Here is a 17,958-nt window from a genome sequence, read left to right as displayed (position 1 = left end):
TTGCTTCTAAGAACAAATTGCATTAAATGCTTTATAATTACATTTTCTTGCATTTTCAAAAGTTTTTCAAATGCTTTCTTAGTCCTCAAACTCTGGCATTTGAAATAATGCTGGCCATGATCAGCATTACTGATGACATGTCAACATAAGGGGATCCAATGCAAGCTGTTATAAGTCTCAAGGGTGAAAGTATAGTAATTGTCTGGTTTCACCCCCAGAGTTGTTGGGAGATTTGATGTACGGTTTGAGGTCCATCATATGTTGTGATAGGCATATGTAGGACCCATGGATCTTGATGGATGTGTTGCAGGGGAGGTATTGATCATAGTAGCAGTGGAGAGATGGCTGCAAGTTACAATCACTATGCTCTCAAATGAACTCTTCCAGAAAAATGATAAAAGACAAACCCTATCATTTGTGAAGAAATACTTTGCACAAAACATTCTCTCCATATTTGACCTCCCAGTTCTCATTCTCAGAGGAAACCTGCACAACACCTTTAAAAGACAAAACTGGGAGCTTAAATTCATAACTCTGCTATACCCAAAAATTATTGACTCAGTAAAGACAATGGTTTTGTTTCTCATTACAACAGTCTGTAACCCACTAACTCTCTTTGGTCCTACAGCTGCAGAGGTGTTAACTGCCCACTTCATTTTGAATGGTTTCTTGCAACAGTCTGTTCCACCTTGTATTTAGCTGTGACACTCTACCTTTCCAAGACCTGAAGAAGAGCTCTGTGGAGCTTGAATGTTTGTCTCTCTCACCAACAAAAGTTACTATCTCACCCACCTTGTCTCTGTCTCAGATGTCGTAATCTTAAGAATGTCAGACAGAAGTGTGATTTTTTTAAGTTAAACACATCTCTTTGAATTGTGTTTTCAAACCCATGTTGTCTGCCAGTCAGAACAAAGGAAAGTGGCTGCCTTTTATTCATACAGGGTAATAGCAAAAGAGACTTTTGCAATTAAAATCAAAATGAGGTTTGCTTATGCTTTGGAGAGTAAGTGGTGAGCAGGTAGAAAAAAAATTACTGATCCTATGGTTTGGAGGTACCTAAAGTTTGACAATCAAGTTTGTTCTATCTCTAAATTAAAGTTTAATGAGCTATATGTGAAACCATAATTTCCTATGTTCTCTATCTTTTAAATCAAAAAAGCATTCCTGTCTCATGATTAGTGAGAGACAGGGATTAGTAATTTTGCTTCACAAAAAATCCTCTAATTGAGCAGAGATCAGATTGTTCTAATTAATTTCTGTACAACAAATGTTTTTGCAAGATTAAAGGCTTTCTAAGAAAATAAGCCTTACAGATTATTATAAAGAGTTCCAGCACCAAGCTATTTAATTGCATTGTTTATATTTGTTCTTCTGCTGCAGTTTTTCTCTGACCTAATATAATTCAAAGAGAAATAAGAGAAAAGCATTTACAATACAGATTATCGCAATTTTCTAGGCTTTTGTTAAAGGATAAATTTTATACTATTTTCCATTACTTTGAACTGCCTTGTTGAATAATACATTTTGTTGGGACTTAAATAGAAATAACTATGTTAAAATAATACTAAAGTTTCTCAAGCAGAACCACAAAAGAAAGGAAATTTTGGGTTTCAGCCTATTGTCTAAATTGGCATTGTATCATGCATGAGCTTCTGTTGGATTGCTCCAAAACTCTTGGAAATATATTTTAATCTCTGAATCATAATTTAACAAAGCACCAGCCAGTGATGAAACACAAAGTTACTGAGTGCATATTTAAGTTTGAATTATTTTCTGTGTGTGTATCTGTGTGGTTTTAATTATGAACAGTAATATTACTTCAGTGCAGTATTTTGTGCTAATTGGACTGAAATTTTGTTAGAGGCTTCACCACATGGAGCTCACTAAGATTGCTCCAACCCAAGTCTGAGCAGATCTTTCCCTGCAGTTGCTTCTCCTGGCTGTTGGTGACTGCCATGGTGCTGGGCACTGGAACAAAAAGCAGGGAGATTGTGGGTGCCCAGGCGATGTGGAGAAGAAAAGGGAAGCAGCCTGACTTGAATCCACAGGGATGAGGAGCAGGGAGAGGAAAGGGGGCACAAGCACAGGCACAGGTGTGATAGGATGGACAGAGGCAGGCTGAAGGAATGCAGTCTTGGGTGGGGAAGGGTGGAGAAGGAAGAGCAAAGACAGACTGGGGAGTGCAGGAAAGAGTGTTGGGTGATTGTTTGAGGGAGCAGGATCTGTTTAGTTAGAAAACACATCTCTTTGATTTGTATCATTTGATGTTTTCAGTCATTCCAAAGTACTTCATATGAATGCTGTCCAACCTCTTTTCCATTCTGACAGTGAGGGGCCATGTTTCAGAGGATAACAGCCTGCTACTACTAGTTATTCTGTTATCTTAAGTGGTAGTGGTCATACACACCAGGGGGCTGAAAAAAGATTCCACAGGCAACCTTAATTCTGGTCAAGGGAAGCTGGAATGTGGTGATCCAGAAGGTTCTGTGGCAGTGGTGGGATGATGTTTGGGGAGGGGAAGGGCCCTTGCAATTGGGAAGGAAAGTCGAGGCAGTCTCAGGCTTGTCAATGGCCACTTTTAAAAATGTGGCTGTTACTGTGTCCTCCCCGTTTTTCCCCTCTGCAAATGATGCCAGCACTGACATCTGTTTCGCTACTTCTCCCACAATGGTCTCCACACCTCTTTCCTCACTGCCCACTTCTGCTTGGGGGGAGGGATAGTTCAGTGGTTTGAGTATTGGCCTGCTTAAACCCAGGGTTGTGAGTTCAATCCTTGAAGGGGCCACTTAGGGATCTGTGGCAAAAATTGGTCCTGCTAGTGAAGGCAGGGGGCTGGACTCAATGACCTTTCAAGGTCCCTTCCAGTTCTAGGAGATTGGTATATCTCCAATTATTAAATTAAATTAAAAGTTCTATGAAGCTGTGGCTGAAAATCAGGCAACAGTGATTGAAATTGAGCACCTGAAAAGTGAGGCACAAAATTAGTGGCCACTTTTGAAAACGTGGTTATTAAGTAGGGAGGAGCAGAGTGTATGTGGGGCCTTGAAGGTAAGAAAACACAGCTTGCTCTTGATGCAGGGGAGGAGTGGGAGTGAAGGGACTCCGAGGAAAGGGAGTGATGTGGTCACACAATCCCATGAAGATCTACAAATGAGTGTGACTTGAGGGTGCAGGGAAAGATACTATTTGGGTTGCAGTTCTAAGTGTCATGTCCCACCTGCTCCTTGCAGTAGTGCCAGATGAGAGGGTGCTTACTTCTTGTGTACTTTAGACCAAAACTATTTTTTTAAATTAAAACATAGCTGACACTCAACTATATGTACAGCCTAGGATCTATTGTAAGTCTGTTTTCGCTGAGCCATGCTTAGTTTTCTCCCCAAAATATCATGATTCTTTCATGATAGCAAAACTTGAGAGAATACAGGCCAGGAGAGGGGTGAACACATACAGAGCCAGATTGTTGGTGTAATTCAGGGTAATTCAACTGAAGTCAGTGGAGCTGTGCTGATTTATACTAACAGAGAATCTGGCCCATAATAAGAGAACCTGTAAAGAGAGCATGTGGAATTTACTTTCCATGCCTTCTAGACCAGAATGAGCACCTACCCTGGAATACAGCTTCCACTGAAGTGCTGTTTAAGTCTGTGTAAGAGAGGCCACAGAGTTACTCTGCCATATCTCAAATATTTGTAAAAAAAAACCATTCTCAAACACCCAAAATGCAAATAATGCAACAAAAAACAGAGATGAGGGCAATCTTTAAATGATTGTTTCTTTAACACATTGACCCTGAATTTTTTTATTTCATTGGGAATTTTGGATGCACAGAAGATCCAGCATTAGCTTATAGTATTGTATGTGACATTTGGATTAAGATCCAGTATTTTTATGTGAAAAATTTGAAATAACAAGGTATTAAAAAGTCCAAGTTTGTGGGTAACTTAGCTAAATACCATTCTGGAATGAGTGACATACCATACAATTAAATTGTGTAATTTGTTTTTGCCTTTCTCCTGTGCATTAGGAATATATAAATAAATAAAATAGACTCTAGGGGGGGAAAAAAGGCTGTTAGATTATGTAGTCCATGTCTGTGTCAATGAAGAATTGTCCCCATTTTGCATATTTACTAGTGTTTTGTCCAGTCTACTTTAAATTTTTCATATGCTTTTGTAAACTACACCTCTACCCCAATATAACGCGACCCAATATAATGCGAATTCGGATATAATGCAGTAAAGCAGTGCTCTGGGGGGAGGGGGGGCTGTGCACTCCAGCGGATCAAAGCAAGTTCGATATAACACGATTTCACCTATAACACAGCAAGATTTTTGGCTCCTGAGGACAGTGTTATATCGGGGTAGACATGTATGATGTGAAAATACTTTCATTTTAACAGCTGATATTAACTAAAAATGCAATTTGATTATTATGCATAAAAGCTCAGCATCTAGTCTAGTTGAAATATAAAATTACTTTACTTTTTGCTCTCACTTTTAGCTATGACCCTTCGGCCAAAATCAGTCAACAGAAAATTTGTTATTGGCACTGCCAAATGAGAAACCAGGTGCACTTTGCTTCCGTTGATGTTTATTTCAACATCTTTCTCTTGTTCTTCACATCTTGAGAAATTTTGGAATAGATATTTGTTCTGACAGCTTTCATATGTTAATTAAATGGGATTGCTAGAGGCAGATACACTTCCTTGTCTGAATCTTGTTGGAGTTTAACATCTGAGTGTGTATTTACCTCAAAAAAATGTATGTATTCTGTGGCGTATTGTGAAGCCAAAGAAGCACATTGGAAAACAGGATCTGGCCCACTAACTTCATGTTATGGACTAACTGCCTGTTATGTTTCAATTAAGTCATTGTTTAGGTAGTGTGAATGTTCTGTCTTTACTCAGATATAGATGCAACTCCCTTTGATGTGTGGTGGAGTTGTCCGGGGCATATATTTCAAAGGGTTCTTTCACTTAAGTCTGTATTGCTACTCTAAATTGACATGAGTGTAAATGAAATCACAGTGTGACCCCACATATCACAAACAATGGTTCCCTTTTACTACGAAATAAGTGTCTTTTATGTTTATTGATATTTTTCATGGATGTACAGCTGTTCTCTAAGATGAGCAGTCTGACTGGTGACCACTGGGGTACTTAATCTATTCTGTATCAGAGGGGTAGCCGTGTTAGTCTGGATCTGTAAAAGCAGCAAAGAATCCTGTGGCGACTTATAGACTAATCTACTTTGCTGCACTTTCCCATAAAGTAAAACACAAACTTTCCAAATTATTTAGAAGGTAGGTGATGGAAACAATACTGGGAATGCTATGTCAAGTCCCATAACAGCCTGATTTATCTGTTGTCATGTTCAAATAATGCTTCTAAAAACAAATGTTTGCAATATCAGCCTCAAATGTAGATACTGTACCGGTGTATCTGGTTACTGAATATAGTGTGCATGAAACAGCAGGTTAGTTTATATATTTTTGATCAGTTGAAAAACAATAGGGCATGATTGTGTAAACCCTTACTCACATGAGTAGTTCCATTTACTTGAATGGACAGATTACTTATGTAAGTAAGGGTTTCAGGAGCTGGACCTAGAGGTGTAATTTGATAAAATTTCACAAATGTATATATTGTATTCCCTTCCACAAAAAATAATGGTATGAAACTCAAAGTAATCTTTTGCATTAACAAAGAATGTTGAAAGACAGGAATGAGAGCTAAGATATCCAATGTAAAGATTGTTTGCATATTAGCAGGTTTGTAACCAATTGTTTTGTATGGGGTTTTTATCATCTTGATGAAAGTGCAAAAAACAAACAGGCCCAACAAGCGACTGTAGAAAAAAAAAAGTCATATGCTCTCTTGAAATCCAGAAAAAATTACATGGATTAACTATATATTTTAGTTATAGATGGTCAGGATAAAAACTAGTACCACAGCTAGTTTTAATTAAGTTGATGATAGTGGACCAAAGCATAAAATACAAAGCCTGCCATTGACTCTTTTCCAGGTGAAGGGGTTTGTGGACACAGGATTTATGCAGACATATATAAATCCCCCTCCTCTAACCCTATAAGGATGGAAAAATAGACTCCAGGACATATATAATTCAGATTTCACATGCATGTGAGAAGATTAGTGTTATTACTAAGACAATAGTTTAATAATATAAATATTATCACATATGGTGATGATTTTAGAAAACAGTAATTTTCTTTTCCTTTAGTGCAGTGTTTGGAGATGACAACCAAAAGGAAAATTATTGGCCGTCTGGTGCCATGCCGATGTTTCCGGGGTGAAGAGGAAATCATCTCAGTGCTAGATTACTCCCATTGCAGCCTACAGCAGGTGCCAAAGGAGGTTTTTAACTTAGAACGGACATTAGAGGAGCTTTACCTAGATGCCAATCAAATTGAAGATCTGCCTAAGGTAAATACTGTTCTTTCTGTACTAGAGAAATACAAGGTGTGTTACTAAATGAGCATTTAAAATGAACTTTGATTTTGAAGAGGGTCTGTATAAAAATAACACTTTCTGATATAACAGGTTTTACTCTTACAATATGTTTTTACTGTTTTGGTTTGTTTATATATTTTTCTTCCATTAGCTCTTCAGAGCCAACATGGCTAAGAGAGATTGAGTAGGATTCTATTCCTTCTAGTACATAGTACAGAAAATGTAGATTGGGAGCATCTTTTCTCCCTGTTTAGTGATACTAAGGATACATTCAATGAAATAAAAAAGTGGGAAATTCAAAACTGATAAAAGGAACGGTGGATTTGATTTAAATCAAATTGATTTAAATCACGATTTAAATCACTAATCAGGAAGACTTGATTTAATCATAGATTTCTACATAAAAGTGAATTCTTGTTGGTTGTTATAACCTTAATACATATTCTTCACAACTCAGAGATAGATGTAGGTTCTGTTTTTAAAAGGTACACACTATACATTTTCAAAATAAATTGCTTTAAAAACTTTTCAGATTAGTTTTGCAGCTATATCAGAAAGTGAATGATTGTTTGGTTATTTCATTTACCAAAGGTAATTGAAGCAGATAGTTCACCTCCCAGTGACTTCATAGATATCTCCAATTCAACAGGTTCATCATTAATATTTGGAGGATTTTCTTGCCATGCAGTATTAGGAGGAGATCATCACCAGACAGACATTTAAATTGTTTTATTTAACTAAAACAACAATGTTATGTATTCTGAATTTTTTTCTTCAACAGCAAACATAATATTTTAACAAAACAAGCATATGAATTTTTGAATTTAGTTAAACATTCACGTTTTTTAAAATCAGGTTTGTTTTTGTTAAAATTGTTTTAAATCAAAATAGCTAAATGAAATATTAAAAAAATCAAAAATTAAATCAAGTATGTCAGCCAGGTCAACATGAGAAACTTAAAATATTGGCTTCTTCAGCTATTTCGGTTGTCCTCACCTTCATTTTCCTGTTTGTTCATAATCCCTCCCATCTCACATTTATCTCAAGACTTCTTCTCCTTGTCCAGATCTATCCCCCCCCCCCCGCAACAATTTTCTATTCACTGAACTTTTTGAAACTTTGCACTTTTAGAGAGAGGTAAGAGATCTGTGTACACAAATGTGAAGAGGGACAATAGGGTTGAGGTCTCTTATTTCTCACCTCTATATATTGTTTAACGGACGTTTTGCAGCATGAGCTTTCGTGGGTGAATACCCACTTCATCGGATGCAAGTAGTGGAATTTCCAGGGGCAGGTATATATATGCAAGCAAGAAGCAAGCTAGAGATAACGAGGTTAGTTCAATCAGGGAGGATGAGGCCCTGTTCTAGTAGTTGAGGTGTGAAAACCAAGGGAGGAGAAACTGGTTCTGTAGTTGGCAAGCCATTCACAGTCTTTGTTTAATCCTGAGCTGATGGTGTCAAATTTGCAGATGAACTGAAGCTCAGCAGTTTCTCTTTGAAGTCTGGTCCTGAAGTTTTTTTGCTGCAGAATGGCCACCTTAAGATCTGCTATTGTGTGGCCAGGGAGGTTGAAGTGTTCTCCTACAGGTTTTTGTATATTGCCATTCCTGATATCTGATTTGTGTCCATTTATCCTTTTCCTCAGAGACTGTCCAGTTTGGCCGATGTACATAGCAGAGGGGCATTGCTGGCATATGATGGCGTATATTACATTGGTGGACGTGCAGGTGAATGAACCGGTGATGGTGTGGCTGATCTGGTTAGGTCCTGTGATGGTGTCGCTGGTGTAGATATGTGGGCAGAGTTGGCATCGAGGTTTGTTGCATGGATTGGTTCCTGAGCTAGAGTTACTATGGTGCGGTGTGCAGTTACTGGTGAGAATATGCTTCAGGTTGGCAGGTTGTCTGTGGGCGAGGACTGGCCTGCCACCCAAGGCCTGTGAAAGTGTGGGATCATTGTCCAGGATGGGTTGTAGATCCCTGATGATGCATTGGAGGGGTTTGAGCTGGGGACTGTATGTGATGGCCAGTGGAGTCCTGTTGGTTTCTTTCTTGGGTTTGTCTTGCAGTAGGCGGCTTCTGGGTACACGTCTGGCTCTGTTGATCTGTTTCCTTATTTCCTCATGCGGGTACTGTAGTTTTGAGAATGCTTGGTGGAGATTTTGTAGGTGTTGGTCTCTGTCTGCGGGGTTAGAGCAGATGCGGTTGTACCTCAGTGCTTGGCTGTAGACAATGGATCTTATGGTGTGCCCGGGATGGAAGCTGGAGGCATGAAGGTAGGCATAGCGGTTGGTAGGTTTTCGGTACAGGGTGGTGTTAATGTGACCATCACTTATTTGCACCGTGGTGTCTAGGAAGTGGACGTCCCGTGTAGATTGGTCCAGGCTGAGGTTGATGGTGGGGTGGAAGCTGTTGAAATCGTGGTGGAATTTTTCCAGAGTCTCCTTCCCATGGGTCCAGATGACGAAGATGTCATCAATGTAGCGTAGGTAGAGAAGGGGCGTGAGTGGATGGGAGCTGAGGAAGCGTTGTTCCAGGTCGGCCATAAAAATATTGGCATATTGTGGGGCCATGCAGGTGCCCATAGTGGTGCCACTGATCTGGAGATATATATTGTCATCAAATTTGTGTGTGAGGATAAAGGCACAGAGCTCAGCAACCAGTTGTGCTGTGGCATCATCAGGGATACTGTTCCTGACAGCTTGTATTCCATCAGTGTGTGGGATGTTTGTGTAGAAAGCTTCTACATCCATGGTGGCTAGGATGGTGTTTTCTGGAAGGTCACCAATGCATTGTAGTTTCCTCAGGAAATCAGTGGTGTCACAGAGATAGCTGGGAGTGCTGGTGGCATAGGGTCTGAGTAGAGAGTCCACATATCCAGACAGTCCTTCAGTGAGTTCCAATGCCCGAGATGATGGGGCATCCAGGATTTCTGGGTTTGTGGATCTTGGGTAGTAGATAGAATAACCCTGGTCGGGGCTCTAAGGAGGTGCTGTTGTCATCATGAACAGGTCTGACTACCAAAAGGAGGCCGCCAGACAACTCTCCAATACCAAATTCTACAGGCCACTTCCCTCAGATCCCACTGATCAAATTTGAAGATGACACAAAGCTGGAGGGGTTGCAAACACTTTGGAGGCTAGAGCTAAAATTCAGAGGGGTCTTGATAAATTGGAGAACTGGGCTATAGACAACAAAATGAAATTCAGTAAAGACAAATGTAAGGGAAGGAAAAACCTAATGCACAAATACAGAATGGGGGATAACTGGCTTGGCAGCAGCACTGCTAAAAAGGATCTGAGAGTTGTGATGGATCACAACTTCAACATGAGTCGACAATGTGATACTGTTGCAAAAAAAGCAAATGCAGTTTTAGGTTGCATTAACAGAGGGATAGCATGTAAGTCACGGGAGGTGATAGTACCACTCTACTTGGCGCTGGTTAGGCCTCAGCTGGAGTACTGTGTCCAATTTTGGTCACCAATGTATAGAAAGAATGTAATGAAACTGGAAAGGCAAGTGACAAAGATGATCCAAGAAATGGAATGCAAGCCATATGAGTAAAGGCTGAAGGAACTGGATATGTTTAGGTTGGAACAGAGGAGATTAAGGGGGACATGATAATGGACTTGAGTAACAAGTAACAGATAACGGATTAACCTGCTCATAGCAGAATTTTCTTATTAACTTTTATCAGTTAGTGGTGGTTTTATTATATGAAATGTTGGAGCTTATATTTCTTCCTAAAGAAAACAAACAAACAAGCAGAACCTTCAAGAAAATAATCCTAGTTAATTTATCTATAGATGTTCAATCCTTTCCCCTCAATGGTGTTTTGTGATTTATAAAATTGTAAAAAAATTTCCTTTTATCAATTTTAAATTTGTTGTATTTGTTTTATTGAACTTCTCTTTGTTCTTGTATCATATTAAAACATTAATAGGACTTCCCAATTTGCCTTCTTTATACTATTCATTATTTTTAATAGCTCTGTTATGTTCTCTCTTAATACTCACTTCTATAAACTCAAAAGTTTCAGTCTTTATATTCTCTCTTCAGATGAAAGTCTTTCCATGCTTCAAATCCATTTTTATCACTCATCTCTGAACCTTTCCTGTTTCTGCTATATATATTATAAGTTAAGGTCAACAATATTAGAAGTGAAAGTGTGCCATTGTTTTATATAATAACATTGTAGTATATTCAGTACTTTCATTTGCATTCCTTATACCGAACACATTGAGCAAAAGTTTTCATTGAGTTTGTCCATTAGTGTACATAAGGAATTCAAATTATTGCTTCCAGAGAGAATTACTTTTTATTTTTAACACTGAATTCTGTCTGTCATTCACTGAAGTTTAAGTGCCTCTGAAGTGATTACTTGGCTTAATCAAGACTAGAGAAAGCCATTAATTTTGTGGTTTTCTGCAGATTAAAAAAAAGATGTAAAGAAATCATTTAGCTTCTCTGTAGTGTCCTTATCCACCTTAATTGCTTCCTTTACTCCCTGACCATCCAGCAGGCTGCACCAGTTATTGTGAAGGCTTCTTACCAATTTCTGATAGTCAGTCATTTGTTTGGCTTGAATGACCTCTTACACTTGCCCTTTAAGTATACTTTTCTCTGAATTTTTCTGCTTCCCTGTTTTTTTTGGGTATCCATTCCTTCTACGATTCTCGTATGTTATGCTCTGGTAGTCTTCATGCTGAATCTAAGGATTTAAATTTTCTCATTTTTCACTTTAATGCCCTGGAGTAGTTGTTGCATTTGGGAGTATATTTTCATGAGTCCTTTGCCTCTTCAGGGAAAGACTGGCAGGACTCATAAACAACTGGAAAACCCCATGAGGTCATATTTATTGTAAGCCATTAATTTTGTTGCCTGTTCCTTTCCAACCATTCTAGGGGTTTCATAAATTTGTACTTCACTCTGGAAATATCAATCTTGTGCTAAAGACCATTCAATTTCAAGTAGCCCTCCCAATCAATACTAAAATGTGTAGTTGTCAAAGACAAGCTATGCTTTCTTTGTTTCTTTCCTCACTGTTCTTGACTGCGGGGAACCTGGAAGCCTGTATGAAATGAATGGGGGCTGTAAGTCAGCTTGTCACTGCGGAGAGCAGTTTGCTTTTAGGTTTTGGCTGGGTGACACATTAATTTGTAGTAGATGAAAAATCCTAAAATAGGGTAGCTACTTCAAAACGATAAGGTGATTCAGTGAAGTCTTTGTACAAAATGTAGTTGAACTGGCTGACATCCTCTTTATGTACCTAGTGAAATTGAAAGGGACATAACACTGTATTGTTTCTTCAGTAATATAGGGATGTAACTTATCCAAATATGAATTTTTTACTGCAAGAACATATTTTTCATTGTATTGCATAGGAAGTAGACAGATTAAGGAGAAATCCTGAAACCTGTATATAAAATGAAGTAGTTTTTCAGTTCCTTCTAGTCTCCTGGAAAAATGTAGAACTGAAAAATAATTCATCTTAAGTTAATATAAGTGCAGGGGACTAACAATTGGTCACTACCAGTTCATTCTGTGGCCTTTTCTTTGGGACTTTGTTTATTCTTTAATACAAAAAAGAAACTGGAGCAATAAAAAATGGTTCTATTCTTCAATTAAGATTGTAGGGCCCTTAGGACACCATTAACTTGATGCATTTGACCTTTCCCCAGCTTAGGGCTCTGCAGGGCTTTCCTTTCCTCTCACAGCCTTTTGCTGCAGCTACAGGAGAGTGCACTCCAAGACCTCACCTGGTCCTCCCTGTTCTCATGGATCTGGAGCTCGCCTTTATATCCCCTCGCTGGGAATCATCAGCCCCAATCATTGAATGGTGTCCAGCTGAGTCAGATGATTCTCTGTACCTGCTTGTTGGGCTTCCTTCCAGAACAGAGGCCCCTGCTCCCTGTTCACATAGGCCTTTAAAGGAGCAGACTGTCCTGTTACAAGATGAAATGTATGTGATAAATTGGAGATATTTTTCATTTCAAAGGCTATGTCCTCTTTATTTGAAAAAAAGTACACAGTGGATCAGTGGCACTAAAAGCTACATTGAAATTGAATATTCAAAGTAGACTTGATCATCCCATGAAAATATGCAATCCTATCTCTGTCTAATAAGGCGAGAAGGGCCCTGGTGAAGTACAGCTCATGTACATAAGTGTGTAGGCATTATAAATTACCTGCAATCCTCTGCATTGAATTTTCCATCTGGTTATAATTATTTTAGCAGAGGGAGTTGGATAGTTTGTAAATCTGCCCAACAATGAGCTCTGTTTGCGCTTTTGAAAAAAAATTAAAAATGATATTTCTTTGTCATCCTGACATTTAATTTCCCCATTCCGTTCCATTAACCAATTCATTTTATGTCGACTTAATTTATGTCTATATCTGTGGAATCTAAAGAGCGGTATTTTTACCTTACTATAGCTGCACTGAGAGCCTTCAAGATCTATTTTCATGAAACCAAGAAGTTGAGAATTGTAGAATAATCCACTGTGTAACCTAAATCACAGCACCATTAGGATCACTTGTTTTCCTGCCTAAAAGGAATAAAAATAGTCTTCAAGTATGTTAAGGGCTGTTATAAAGATAACAATGATCAATTGTACTCGAAATCCACTGAAGGTAGGATAAGAAGTAATTGGCTTAATCTGCAGCAAGGGAGATTTAGTTTAGATATTAGGAAAAACTTTCTAACTGTAAGGATAGCTAAAGAATGGAATAAGTGTCTAATGGAGGTTGTGGAATCCCAATCCTTTTTAAGACTAGGTTAGACAAATAACTATCAGGGATGGTCTAGGTATATCTGGTCCGGCTTCACTGCAGGGGGCTGAACTAGATGACCTCCCAGTGACCAGTCCAGCCCTACATATATTTGAGTCTATGATTCTATAAGGACGTATTGTCTGATAATTAAGTTTGAGTCCTAATGGCACGATTATAAAAGTCTAAAAGTTTTTTAAAAGGCTTTAAAATGGTTGTTAAAGTAACGTTGTGCCTGTTCGAATGTATTCCCACTCTCGCCTTATTGCTGCTATTACTTATAATTTCTTTCTGAGAGTGTTACATTGTAGAATTATTCTGGAAGAAATAATTTTCTTAATGGAAATCAGTTTTCACTAGGCTTCTTTATTCACCAATCCAAATTCCTGATCACAGTTCAGTGGGTCTCAAACTTTCTGAAGCTCTGGGCCTCTTTTCTAATTTTTGTAAAGATAGTTCACTCTTGGTCAAATGAGTCTGTATAAATATAACTGAGAAGATAACAATTTGTGTATTTTATAATATTACTAATATCAAGAGAAAGATAAAAGGAGAAAAACAGGTGACATCATGGTAAGGGTCTACTATCTTTACAAATATCCAAAATTCAAGATCTGATAGTAATGGGGAATGTAATTACCTAGACATCTGGGTAATATGCAAAACACAGAATTTCCAGTAAGTTCCTGTAATGCATTAGGGACAACTTTTTGTTTCAGAAAATTGAATGGGGGGCAGCCATTTTAGACTTGATCCTGACCAACAGGGAAGAATTGGTTGTGAATCTGAAGCTGGAAGGCAATTTGGGCGAAAGTGATCATGAAATGATAGATTTCATGGTTCTAAGGAAAGAAAGGAGTGAGAACACCAGAATAATGACAATTGTCTTAAAAAAAGCATGCTAACAAAATCAGAGAATTGGTAGATGAGGTCCCCTGGGAAAAAGGAGTTCAAAAAAGCTAGCAGTTTCTCAAGGAGACAATATTAAAGGCACAATGGCAAACAAAATCAGGGTAAAGAAAACTTTAGAAGAATAGTAAGAGGTCAATATGGTAACATCAGGAGCTTTTTAATTACCTGACAATCAAGAAGGAATCCTACAAAAAGTAGAGCCATGGACAAATTGTTGAAGAGAAGTATAAAAGTATAGCACCATCATATAGGAGAAAAAAAATTAGAAAGGCTAAGGCACAAAATGAGATACACCTAGGAAGAAACATAAAAGGTCACAGGAAGAGGTTCTATGAGTATCTCAGGAAAGATTATGGATAGTGCAGGTCCACTACTTAGTGAGAAAGGAGAGCTAATAATAAACAATACTGAGAAGGTGAAGGTATTTAATGCCTAATGTTTCAGTCCTCTCTAAAATGGTAAATTCAGACTTGACTTACAATTAATATTAATAACAAAGGAGAAGGAACACAAGCCAAAACAGGGAAGGAATAGGTTAAAGAACATTTAGATAAGTTAGATGTATTCAAGTCAACAGGGCCTGGTGAAATTCATCATAGGGTATTTGAGGAACTAGTAGAAGCAATCTCAGGTTCATTAGCAGTTATCTTTTGAGAACTCATGGGGGACAGGTGAGGTCCCAGAGGGTGGGAGGAGGGGAAACATAGTACCTATCTTTAAAAAGAGGAACAAAGAGGACCTGGAGAATTATAGACCAGTCAGCTTAACTTTGATATGTGGAAATATACTGGAACAAATTATTAAACAACCAGTTTGTAAGCACGTAGAGGATAATAGGGTTATTAGGAATAGCCAGCATGGATTTGTAAGAACAAATCATGCCAAACCAACCTCATGTCCTTCCTTGACAGGATTACTAGCCTAATGGATAGGAAGGAAGCAGTGGATGAGAATTTTCTTCATTTTAGTAAGGCTTTTGACACAGTCCCACATGACATGCTCATTAATTAAGTAGGGAAATGTGGTCTAGATTAAATTACTAAAAGGTGGATGCACAACTAGTTGAAAGGCCATACTCAAAGAGTAGTTGTATTAGCACAAATACAAAATGGGGAATAACTGGCTAGGCCAGGGGTCAGTAACCTTTCCGAAGCGCTGTGCCTAGTCTTCATTTATTCACTCTAATTTAAGGTTTTGCGTGCTGGTAATACATTTTAATGATTTTAGAAGGTCTCTTTCTATAATATATAACTAAACTGTTGTTGTATGCAAAGTAAATAAGGCTTTTAAAATGTTTAAGAAGCTTCATTTAAAATTAAATTAAAATGCAGAGCTCCCAGATGGGTGGCCAGGACCCGGGCAGTGTGAGTGCCACTGAAAATCAGCTCATGTGCCACACTTTTTGCAATATTTGCACTGTAAAAATGATAAACAAAAGAAATAATATTTTTCTATTCACCTCATACAAGTACTGGAGGGCAAGCTCTAATGTGAAAGTGTAGATTTTTACAAATGTAGATTTTTTTTTTACATAACTGAACTCAAAAACAAAATAATGCAAAACTGTAGTGCCTACAAGTCCACTCAGTCCTACTTCTTGTTCAGCCAATTGCTAAGACAAACAAGTTTGTTTACGTTTATGGGAGATGCTGCTGCCTGCTTCTTATGTATAGTGTCTCCTGAAAGTGAGAACAGGTGTTGCTAGGTACTTACGTGCCAGATATGCTAAACATTTGTATGCCCCTTCATGCTTTGGCCACCATTCCAGAGGACATGCTTCCATGCTGATGACGCTTGTTAAAAAATAATGCATTAATTAAATTTGTGACTGAACTCCTTGGAGGAGAATTGTATGTTTCCTGTTCTGTTTTACCCACATTCTGCCATATATTTCACGTCATAGTAGTCTTGGATGATGACCCAGCATGTTTGTTTTAATAACACTTTCACAGCAGATTTGACAAAATGCAAAGAAGGTACCAATGTGCGATTTCTAAAAATAGCTACAGCACTCGACCCAAGGTTTAAGAATCTGAAGTGTCATCCAAAATCTGAGAGGGCCGAGATGTGGAAAATGAACATGAGTAGGTCTGCACTGCTTTGGATCGTTACCTAGCAGAACCCATCATTTGCATGGATGCATGTCCTTTGGAATGGTGGTTGAAGCATGAAGGGGCATATGAATCTTTAGTGTATCTGGCACGTAATATCTTGCGATGCCAGCTACACCAGTACCACGCGAACTCCTGTTCTCACATTCAGGTGACATTGTAAACAAGAAGCGGGCAGCATTATCTCTTGCAAATTGTAACCAGACTTGTTAGTCTAAGTGATTGGCTGAAGTAGGACTAAATGGACTTGTAGGCTTTAAAGCTTTACATTGTTTTATTTTTTAATGCAGTTTTTTTTTGGTAAATAATTCTACATTTGTAAGTTCAACTTTCATAATAAAGAGATTGAACTACAGTACTTGTATTAGGTGAATTGAAAAATATTAATATTCTTCGAGTGATTGCTCCTGTGTGTTCCACAGTAGGTGTGCATGCTCGCCACGTGCACCGATGCCAGAAGTTTTTCCCTTAGCAGTACCCATACTGGGGGAGCACCGCAGCGACCCCTGGAGTGGCGCCTGTATATCGCGCTATAAGGGGAGCCACGGGCTCCCCCCACCCTCAGTTCCTTCTTGCCGCCAGTGAAGGTAGTCGGAACTTTGTGCTCCAGCTCTGCTGCAGCCCTTCTTCTCGACCTTAGTGGTACCATTGATAGATCGTCCTTCAGTTGTTAGAGTGGGCTCGGGGCATGCCCCATGCCCCAGGCTTAAAGTCGTGCGACTCCTGTCGCCGTTCCATGCCCAGGAGCGACCCTCACGCTGAGTGTCTTTGCTGCCTGGTTGATACTCACATTAGCGACCATTGCAAGATCTGTAGGTCGTTCAAGCCAAGGACCAAGAAGGAGAGAGACTTTAGACTTAGAGCTCTCCTGATGGAGTTGGCGCTGACCCCAACGCCGGTACGCAGATCGGACTTGGCGCCAGCCGCCACGTTGTCGGTACGTAGCGAGGCCCCTTCAACCAGTCGGCGCCGCTCTCCCTCCAAAAAGCAAGGGAAGGGCCTGGCCTCACAACGACGCTGTGACAAGGATAAGGGGGAGGCTGGTCCCGCGCTGGGCAGCCCTAGGTCTCCCCCGGGCTCGAAAGCTCCGACTCGCATGGAGCGGAGCAGCCTGGTACCGTTGGCCCAGGCATTCCCACCGGTACGGATGCTGTTGGCGCTGGAGGCAGTGCAGGCTGCGAAGGACATGATGTCTTTGCCCGTCCCAAGCTCACAAACGGGCACGGGCCCTAGGTCGCGAGGCAAGCCCCTGTTGGGTGCCCACCAGATCTTTCCGAGCAGCCGCAGTTCCGGCTCTGAGGACCACTCCCCGCACCGCTTGGCGTGCAGCGGCCGCTCTTCTGACAGTTCCCGGCCACCCTCGACGCCAACCAGACAGTCCGGGCCGCCGTCGGGACGGGAGTCGCGGGGACCCTCTCCGCCACCTGCCAGCGAGCGTAGGCACTGAGAGAGGCACCGAGAGCGCTCCCCTGCTAGACATAGCTACCAGAGCCGTTCTCTACGGGACAGATGTCATTGTTCCCGTTCCAGCTCCTGCTCGTCTGGACATCACGCCAGAGGCTCCCCTTAGGGTACCTCAGCATCAGGGCACTGGGCTTTGCATCGCTGTCACACGTACTGAAGCAGTTTGTCGCGTGGGTACCGTTCATCGACGTCCATCGGTCCCGAGGTGGATGACATCACAGACGCTGCTC

The 17,958-nt window shown here is 39.9% G+C and overlaps 1 protein-coding gene across 16 annotated transcripts in view; it reads left to right on the top strand.

Moving 5' to 3' along the window:
• Positions 1-17,958, top strand: part of LRRC7 (leucine rich repeat containing 7) — a 345,675-nt gene that overhangs the window by 119,733 nt on the left and 207,984 nt on the right. For 15 of the 16 annotated variants that reach the window (XR_005583710.1, XM_039484896.1, XM_039484891.1 and 12 more), the window contains exon 3: positions 6,240-6,442. Coding sequence is in view for 15 of the 16 variants with exons in the window: in XM_039484896.1 (XP_039340830.1) it covers positions 6,240-6,442 (203 nt within the window). In the remaining variant the exon portion in view is untranslated. The remainder of the gene's footprint in view (positions 1-6,239; positions 6,443-17,958) is intronic. The other variant, XM_039484895.1, reaches the window with a different exon arrangement.

The sequence above is a fragment of the Mauremys reevesii genome, linkage group 8, assembly GCF_016161935.1.
Source record: "Mauremys reevesii isolate NIE-2019 linkage group 8, ASM1616193v1, whole genome shotgun sequence".
Lineage (NCBI taxonomy): Eukaryota > Metazoa > Chordata > Testudines > Geoemydidae > Mauremys > Mauremys reevesii.
The sequence above is the reverse complement of the archived record's forward strand: the minus strand, read 5'-3'. Positions and strand labels throughout refer to the sequence as shown.